Below are 10,206 nucleotides of genomic sequence, written 5' to 3'. Positions count from 1 at the left end.
AATAAATATATACGTATTTAAAGTTACTACCTACTTCACTTCGTATTTTTGTAGCTGTCAAAACATTCTATACAAAAATATTGGCTGTTTGAACTATGAATAATTTGTCTTTTTCGTACTTTTACTTACTTTTAAACTATTATCATTTACTTGTTTTATCACAAAAATAATGTATTTTTTTCTTTTCTTTTCCTAACTTTCTTGTCTTGTTCTTTGCTCCTAACCTATACCGCGAAAAATCGAGGCGACTATCCTATTCGATATTGATAGATGCCCTTTTATTATTTAACTAAGCTATATACTAAAGATATTATTTATTATATTTTTATTATAACTATATTTATAACTATATAATGAACCAGTATATAGTTATAATAAAAATAAAACTACAAGAATTTATTATAACTTCAAAGTTAGGCGACAGTAAATACTTGCGTCTGAAATTTTGAACCGTTTGTCGTGTTCGTCGCGGAGATAAACGCATGCACAAACCAAACGCGTCTATTCCACACGGATCCCTGCAGGAACTTTGATGATTGGTGTCTATACCCCTTATTTAAACTAATTATTCTTTGTTGCGATTTGGGGAAGTTAGGTTTTTTGAAAACGAGGCCCCTATCCCACTGCGGCATCTATCCCGGTTTTACCCTATTGCTAATGCGAGTATATTGAAGTGTCTCGCATTTTAAATCGATCTCGCACAAGTCACGCCCTGTTGTACCTACTAGCCCTACTAGACGAACTCTTTCACAAGATCTAAAATAAGTAGAAAGCGTGTCTAGGAGAATTTAAGACTTAAGCCTTTGCTTTACAAGCTGAACTGATTTCAGGACAATATGTTATCAGCAGCACACTTCATAGGCGAAGAATCCCGTATCCCAGTGCCACTGGAAGCCGGAGTGAACCACAAAGAATTTGATGAAGAAACAATACAGCGTAAACAGACCATGTTGAAAAAGAACAACCGACAGTTGTCAGACCTAACGAACGATTCCAAAATGATATCTTTCGAAGATTCAATGTATGAATGCTCGTTGAGGGATCTCATGAAGATTTTGCATTATATTTTTGATTTGTTAGTTGATAATTTAAATATAGATAATGTTGCTATAATTTATTGATACAAATATCGGACAAACAATGAAAAATAATGAAAATGAAAATTAATTCATATTAAATGAAAATGAAAATTGATACGATAGTATATTATAAAATATCGAGCCGTTCTGTGCATAGAGGTAGATAGTTATACTTTTCGACTTTTGCAATTTTCAAGACTAACATTGATTTTATTGAATATCATGGTTTTTTTTGCTACCATGATATTCATATATTTTTTAATGAAAATATTCCAATGGTTTGTTGTTACTACTGATACAAAGATCGAAGATACAAAGAAAAACTCCACCGATCCGACTGGACTGTATGACCCGAGTCAGCCGACCTTACGAATTTCTATGTGCTAGTTGCAGATTTTTGTATTTTGGTTTTAACTTTTTTTTTCTGCCGTAGCGCCACCTGTGCGAATCCTTTAATTCGAGTTATTTGAATGCGAGCCTGCATTTTAGGAAGTGGGGTGGGGGGGGGGGGGGGGGGGGCGGTTCTCGCGTCCCGCAATCTGCGGGCTTAAAATTAATATGAATAAAATAAGATCAGGCGGAGAAAGTGACAAGCGCCCGATGGCGACTGACGGGGCAACAGGCGTCGCGGACTGCCGTTAAATCGCTGGGAAATTTTTGGTATAAATGTCAATTTAATAACTATAATTTTGTGCGTTCTCTGTAGTATTTAAAAAGAAATATCTCTATAAATAATGAACAAAGTTAGATATTTTATTCTTAAATAGTTCGTTTTAGACTTTTGTTTTATCGAGTTAAGTACATCCTATGGTGTAACGAATTAGCACATTCTTTAGACAATATGCTTAAGTGTGTCGTTTTTTTTATAAGATCGTTATTTAATAATAAATACCTAAACCATTTGATCTAGCAAAACAGTTTATCCCGCTTCTCCTCCAGTTTTTCAATCAAATAAATGTTGCTCTTGAAAATGGCAAAAGTCGAAAAGTATAACTATCTACCTTTTCCGGCATGCACAAAACGACTCGATATTTTATATTAAAATTAATTTTAATTTTACATTAATTAATTTTATTAATTTGAACTTTAATTTTATATTAAATATAATTCTAATTTTATATTAATTAATTTTGATTTTAATTTGGTATGAATTTGATTAATTTTCATTTTATATGAAAATTGCCTCTGCATGACAGAAGAGGTAGGTAGTTATACTTTTCGACTTCTGCAATTTTCAAGAGTACGAAGCATTTAAAGCTTCAATATTGAATTAAGGCGTTTGTGTAAAGAGTTTATGTCCACAAGTACAAACATTTCCGGGACTACAATAACATTATGATCTAGGGGATTTGGTTCGAAAATTAGAATTAACGTTGTTTTGAAGATTATATCACCTAATTACTCAAATTATCTTGCCCAGATTCAGCACAGACTACCAATACGACTTAATACGTTCAGTGTTCACCTTTCCACCAGAACATTGTTTAATCGACGCGCCTTACCAAATCCAAAACCCACGCAAGATGTACACGGTGTTAAAACCCACGAAGGGTAGTCCTAAGAAAAGAGAAGAGAAATCTAGTAAAGCGTCTAAATCAAAAGAAAAAGAAAAAGAAGTGGAGACTCAGGAGTACATTAATTTGATGATGGTGACTGTTTTTTATTAATACTTTTAATGTTAGTTACATAACAGGTACATTTGTATACTTCGTGGTTTCCGTTGACGGATTGCTGTCACGGAAAGGGACAAAGGAAATAAGAAGAGCAGCAACGTCTCTAGGTTTGTTGCTTGGCTTAATACCATCGTCACCTTGCCTGTCCATCGTGGCGATTTTATTAAAATTAGTTTGTTTCAGTTCCAGACTTTTACTAGGTTAATAAAGTGGTGATAGTATCTAAATAGTTAGGTACACCTGTAAGTATGTGATTCCGAACCTTAAAAGATCGTTTGGAGGTCGCCTTGGACATTGAGAACCGCAATTACACTACTCAAAAAAAAATTACGAAACAACCCAATTATATTAACTATTTCAATATTTTTTTTTTAGAAAAGTATCTACTGGCTAATTTATAAATGTAAATTAAAATTGTTTTAAATTTAAAAAAATAAACTAAAAAGCGAAAGCGTTAAATGGGTGTGACGCTGTTTTTTTCTAATGTAAGTAATTGAGGGTTTATTACCATTAAGCCTTTGTTTTTCTTGTGTTAAGCAATTTATGGTTGTTTTCGTAAATTTTTGTGATTTTATGCGTCATGTCACGTCGTCATTTAGCTCGGGAAGAGATACTTACGACTGCGGGTATGTTAGAATCTGGGCGCAACCAGTGTGTTGCATCTTGCGTAATTTGCCGAACAGTGGCCTGTCAACCAATCTCAATTCCTTTGTGCATGCATAGGATTTGTTCGAGAGAACAGTATTCAATGATCTTCCTCAAAATTTAAACACAGAAGAAGAGTGTTCACATTTTCCAGAGTAGGTATGGTGTCTTATTCCATAGGCGACAATTGACAACTTCTTACTACTTAGTATCATCATACTTATAATAGTATGCCACGATGTTGTAGAGCCATCGTTAATGCCTTGGGAGGTCCGACTGACTATTAAAAAACTTATTTGTTTTTTTTAGTAATTTTCACTACTATGATATCTTTTTTAATTTTATAATTTTTATTTTGTCACAATTTTTATATTTTACAAAAAAATTGTTTTTTTCATAACAATCCATTTATTGTTTTACCTCTAAAATGAACCGCTTTTTTGATGTACAACATATAAGGTAACAAATTATTAAATAACAAATTGTTATAATTTTATAATAACATTGTACCCTAGACTTTGTAGAGCAGTGTATATTGTTTTTTGTTTTCAGCTAAAAGCCTACGATATGCAGCAGCAACAAGAGCAAGAACAACGCGACCGCGAAGAATGGAACCTCCGCAGCCATATCCTGCCACTCTCCTTTGCAGTTACTAGTGAAATATTCGATAAGTACTGGCCTCCGCCAATTCCGGAGCCAGAGCCCGAGCCCGAGATTCCGCCGACGCCCGTAAAGAAGCCGAAAGGGGGAAAGAAGAAATGAGCTAATTAAATGCGAAATGGAGATGTTTCCATCTAATTTGAGCATTAGATGGATACCTCCTAGACTGTTGACGGTCGTCACAGTCACATATATTGGTAATATAGTAGCATTCAATCAGGGAATAGTGTTGTACCATGTTCAGGGAAATAGAGCAGTAGTGCCTAATTCTTTTGAGCGCCCACCAAATCGCATTAACGTGAAGTGACGCTGAAAAGTCGTCTTTTGGTCCCACCTAATTATTATCTGTCGATCGATATTCCGATACACAACTATTTTTTGGGAGTTATCTAATAAGCAGAACCTGCAGAAGCCTTTAAAATAGGTTCCTAAACTTTTTGACCCACTTAAGCAAGTTCAAAAAACTTCAATCAAGCCCACCAACCACCACAAAAAATAATTGAAAACACGTAGGTATTGTTTCGTATTAACTTAACATAAAAAGTCCAAGTATTTGAAGTGTAGTTTATAGATGATTCAGGTTATTTTTTTCAAATGCCACACCCCTGGACAGCTTCAACACCTAGCAATGGCTTCCGAGCCCTTCCCTAGGATTTTTCAGCGCCCACTGGGGGGTAGGGACCACTTTGGGAAACTATTCCCTGAAATTACCAAGCGCAGAACTCGATACTTGCTAAATCTAAAAATGACATCGCCATTATGCTTAAGAGAAGGTGGCTGGACGAAGTTTGAAGACCAGCTAAGTGTGGTACCTACTATTAATTTGACGTTCTCAATGTGGCTATTATAGTATTTTTACATCAAGTTTGATTACTCAATGACTTGGGTTTGTTAAATAAAAACAATTCTTTATGAGTGAATACATTGAGTTTAATATTTATATCCTGTGTAATAATATCACTTCACTATTATCAATGTACAAGAATAATCATCTCCTCCTCTTATAAATACATTATTTAAAATAGATATTGTTCAAGGTATTCTGCAAAATATTTACAAATTTTAAACATTGACAAGTTACTATTGGGCCCAGGCCCATTGAGGGGCGACATACAGAGGATTTTTACGTGATAATACCTCAATGTTATGGCATTATAGTTGAAATTTTAATTACAGTAGTTGTAGCTATGAGAAGCTGCCTTGCTATGTCGTCCTGTCAATGGGCGCCAGGCCTTAAACTCTACGCTATGCTTACAAGCACTAGTACTGACGTTTGACATCAATATTGTAGTGTCACTAGAAGAAATAAAAAAAACGCAATTTGGGGAGCGTTAAAACAAGACTGGCTAGACATTTTTATTTGTTTGTCCAAAAATAGAACACATCGCACTGCTATTACAATAGTGTTGTAACTCAAAATAAGTGAAATTCAAGATTATACTATTTCTGGACGTGAAATTTGATTCTCTACACGTCAATAAAACCGTCGTTAGAATATTGTTAGATACGATTAACAGATAGCGCCGTGAGTCACAGTTGTTGGTTTACTAACGTTTGTAACACCTCCTCCAACATTACGTCACTTTTAATTATGATCGGAATTCATAGATTTAGTATATAGGTTCGGAATTCGACGAGTGAGTTTTTAACAAATTTTAACATATACATAGATTTTAATAGATTCTTTCACGGGAAGTGAGTGAGCTGTTTTTCAACGATTCTGAAAAAAAACACTTTTTGAGTACACTATTGTAATAATAGTGTGATATACGTTTTTAAACACTACAGTCTAAGGGCCATATTCCAGAATTCTACTCAATGCTCAAGTCAAGGACTTGAGTACGATTTCTAGTGCTTGAAATTATACTCAAGTCCTGACTTGAGCATTGAATAGAGTTCTGGAATACGACCCTAAACCTTTTTTGTTGTGGCATTTTTTTTTGAGTTGAACACTCGTAATATTCTGTTTAATTTGGAGCTCACATGACAAGCTCGTATGATAGAAAACAAAGTGGATTTTATATCCAGGACATGTCTATAAGATTGTAAACATGCAAACATTAATTAATCATTGCGATATAAACATTATTTAATATACATCTATAATTGGATACAACTATTTACATTTTTATATCTAAAAAAACTTATTAACTAAGAGACCTTGACACATATTTGGTTAAATCGATCCCCTTTAACACGAATGGACAAAATTTACGAAACGAAAAAAAATATTTACATATTCCATTTCAGATTTTTTTAAATTCTATGTTGTGTAATTTTTTTTTTAAATTTTATCTTTTCCGTACATTCGTGTTGTAAGGGAAATTTAGCCGACCATATTTATTAAGTTTCAATATTATTTAAAAATATTCAAAGTCATGTTCACATATAGTCATACAAATTGTTTGTAATATGTTAAGGATATTTTATATGTAGAGTAATAATTTTCGTTATGATATTACGCCATGAATAGTTACAACTATTTTCCATGGGCAGTACTTAAATAATACCGCACACAAAAATATCAGTGACTGTTCAATTGTAGAAATCATTGAATTGAACTTTGTCAGTACGTTGTTGATATTTCTCTGGCGGCAACTGCAAAGAAAGCACTTGGAAATCGCAATGTGAAGCCCGTAATTGGTTTTTTGAGATCCATATAGCGAAACGGGGTACCCTGTACTATGTTATTAGTGAAAGGATTAAGGAGCGGCAATTTGAAATAAGAACATGTTTCAACTTTTCACGTAGGCATACCCACTATTTCTTTGTCATACATTTTGTAAACTGGACCATTTTCTACCAACATAAAGCGGAGAAGAACTGTGTTAGGGCGCCTTGAAACTAAACGCTTATACAAGCGCTACATTGGCACCACAGTGCTAATTCTAAGGTCGGTGGACATTTAAATTTATACATCTACCGACTAAAGCACATAAGTCAAATTCATTTGCTGCTTCATTAATTTGTAACTTAAAGAGTCAATTTTTTTTCCAAATTCAATTTTTTCCCGTATCAATACGGTTCATTTTACTTATATTTTACCACAGACAATAATTATTTCGCTATATCAACGAAGCGAACATTTCTTCCCTATATTCCCACAATAATACAGACTTAGTAGTAATACTGGTACCTATGGGTAACAGGAAAAGTGGTCGTCTGTTAGGTCTTAAATTTTGATCAATATGGTCGGCTTTTATATTAATATTATGGGCAGTACTTTGTCATAAGACGATTGATCAATGAGCATTGTATTGCAAACATTTTACTTACATAGCTTTATTTATTTGAAATTATATACAGTTAACGGCACATTCAAATTTCATAGATATAGTCAATATGCTAAAAATGCCCAGATATCACTCTATACGACTACGCAGAAGCCGAACAGAGGATAATACTGCTTATAAAGGAAATCAAAACATGTTACATATCACTGCATTAACTCTATATACAGTTTAAAATACAAAATAATATGGTTCAAATTTGATCCGAATGCCCAGTTACATTTCATTGTTGAGATTAAAAAGGCTCAAATGTTCTACTATCAACAATAACATTTATAATGGTATAGCTCCTCATTGGAATTAAAAAACAATATTGTAACATTTTCGGTTGCAACCAGTGACTGAAAAAGTTGGTTTTAGCGAAACCTGTAATTCACAGGTTAAGCTAAAAAGTTTAGTTTTTAGAAATCGACCTTGTCTTTAATTGTCAGCGTTTAAAATTAAAATTAAAGTAAACATTATTTATGTATAAGTGTATTAATTAACTACATAACAAAATTAATTCATAATAAGGTTATGCCACGTTATTTCGGCATGTTTCTATATTGGATTCATAATAAAAAGCGGGTTATGTAGAGAATGACATTCTTGACGCATGCGTTGAACGAAAGAGGCACCTTTCGGCACATGTAAAGTTTAACATACATGCATATAAGATACAATGTAATGATTAAACATACACATTACTCATAAAAAAACACGCTGCAAATTGTATCTGCACGCATTTTGAATTGAATTTTGCATGCGCTAAGTTGTTTTACATGAACACAGTGGCTATCGGCTTACATAGAAGACCTAAGTTAAGTCTAAATCAACTACATTTTACAAGTTGCTAACAACTGGCACAAAACGCGTTATTATCTATAAATGTTTTATACAATTTAGGATGAGTTAAAAGAAAAAAGTTTAGTTGCCTTAAAAAAGTAAATTGACAACGCGAAAATATCACAAAATAATGAAGGTTTAGTTTTTTTAATAGATAAATTGAGCAAGGAATAAAATGTTAGTAGACATTAATTATTCTTATATCACAAATTTTTACCAAATCTTCGCATTTTCCCAAAATGTTTACGAAAAGGTAACCCAAGGGTTTTGCTAATTGCCAAAGATGCGCTGTCGTCACTAGTTTCCAAAAACCAAATAACAATCTACTCCACCATATATGCTAACAAGTATTGTGAGAAGTAATGATGTGGTGTGCAAAAGCACCTTCCTGATTAATTGTCAAGTCTTGAACTGTGTCGAAAAATTATGATAAGAGGAACAAAAAGACAAACACGCAGTTTAATTACGACAAAAATATCGGAGACGAGTGGGGCGAATATATGTCGTTAGTACGAGTGTGGATTGAAAAGTTCGAGGCCTCACATAGAAGTACTTAATGTATTTTTTTTTCCATACTACTCTCATTTAATTCATACATTAATAGGTTGTCACAATGCAACTTTTTATTGGTGTAGTACTTGGTACTTGGTGTATTAGTATTAGTGATTTTGAAATTAGAGCGAATTTAGTGACACCAAGTGCAGCGATATAAAACAATGAAGAAAATTTAACAACGTGCTGTTATCAAATACTTGATTAAAAAGAGATTAATACCGAAAAAGATCAACAATGATACGGAAACATCATTAGAAGAGTCTGTTCCAACGTATACGACTATAAAAAAATGAGTTGCAGAATTCAAACGTGGACGAGACCATCGAAGAAGACTCTACGTCTAACCGGTCCACGGCGTCTATGACAGAGAAAAACCTCGGAAAAGTGTGTGATCTCGTTATGGAAGTCCGAAGATTGACCATCAAGGAGATTGCAGACAGTATCTGGTATGAGCAGACGTAAACCCAATCATCTATTGCGTCCAGCGGTACCGACGACGTATACGTATAGCATACGTGTCACGACTTAATTACTCCACAAAGTCTGCGGATATTGTGGAGTACGTACGGGTGAAATCCAAAGCTGCCCTGAGAGTCGAGCAGTTGGAGTCCCGCCACAAGGTGAATTTTAATTCATTTGTTGTAAGAGTACCAACTCAACAACTGTCAACCTTCATGAAGGAGGACTTTTGGCCGAAGGGTGTCATGTTCCGGCGTTTCCGAGGACGGCTATCGGACACCCACGTTGCGTCACACGTCGCGGTCCATACGTGTAAATAAATAAATATTTATCATATTATTATGTGTGTCAGTCTATAAGGTATGTGTTTTATGGGTCTTTTGTAACTTGTAAAAAATAAAAATAAATAAAGCAAAACAAAATAAAACTATTATTGTCAACGAACTTGGATTTCACTAGGTTTCTGCTAGGTGCCTCCCCGGTTTGTTTTCAGTGAACCAAGGGCGTATTCGGCTCGCAATTTCTCGCGACTGTTTGGAGATGTTTGAGGCTGAAGCGCAATAATTATTAAAAAAAAATTGTGACAATGGATGAAAGTTGGGTATACCAATACACCAGAGCTCAAACAACAGTCGAAACTGTCGGTAAAACGTGGTGAACCGACTCCAGAGAAAGCGAAAGCAGTTTTGTCGACTGGCAAGGTGATGGCGTCAGTTTTTTGGGATGCCAAGGATGTCATCACGGTGGACTACCTTCTGAAGGTCGAAATCATTAACGAAGCATACTATTACGGCCTGTTGCGTAGTTTGCGCGAAGAAATTAAAGAAAACGCTCAGAATTACTCAGGACAAAAGTGTTGTTTCATCAGGATTATGCTCGCGGTCATACTTCTGTCGAATCCATTGTTAAAATTTCTTATTGTGGTTTCGAATTACTGCCCCACCCAGCCAGAAATTTCATTGACTGAAGATGTTGAAGCAGCATTAAATGGGTATTTTTAAGACCTTGAAGAATCTTTTT

General features: G+C 34.4%; 1 protein-coding gene across 1 annotated transcript in view; it reads left to right on the top strand.

Moving 5' to 3' along the window:
* The window catches only part of LOC113232526, a 13,468-nt gene extending 8,340 nt beyond the window's left edge, over nucleotides 1-5,128 (top strand). The window contains exons 5-7 of the mRNA XM_026467286.1: nucleotides 831-1,075; nucleotides 2,500-2,728; nucleotides 3,950-5,128. Coding sequence (XP_026323071.1) covers nucleotides 831-1,075; nucleotides 2,500-2,728; nucleotides 3,950-4,159 — 684 coding nt within the window. The 3' untranslated portion in view covers nucleotides 4,160-5,128. The remainder of the gene's footprint in view (nucleotides 1-830; nucleotides 1,076-2,499; nucleotides 2,729-3,949) is intronic.
* The last annotated feature ends 5,078 nt before the right edge of the window (nucleotides 5,129-10,206 follow it).

The sequence above is a fragment of the Hyposmocoma kahamanoa genome, unplaced genomic scaffold (assembly GCF_003589595.1).
Source record: "Hyposmocoma kahamanoa isolate Upper Pololo Valley unplaced genomic scaffold, ASM358959v1 76, whole genome shotgun sequence".
In the NCBI taxonomy this organism is placed as follows: Eukaryota; Metazoa; Arthropoda; class Insecta; order Lepidoptera; family Cosmopterigidae; genus Hyposmocoma; species Hyposmocoma kahamanoa.
Note: the sequence above shows the minus strand (reverse complement) of the source record. Positions and strands in the feature narration are given on the sequence as shown.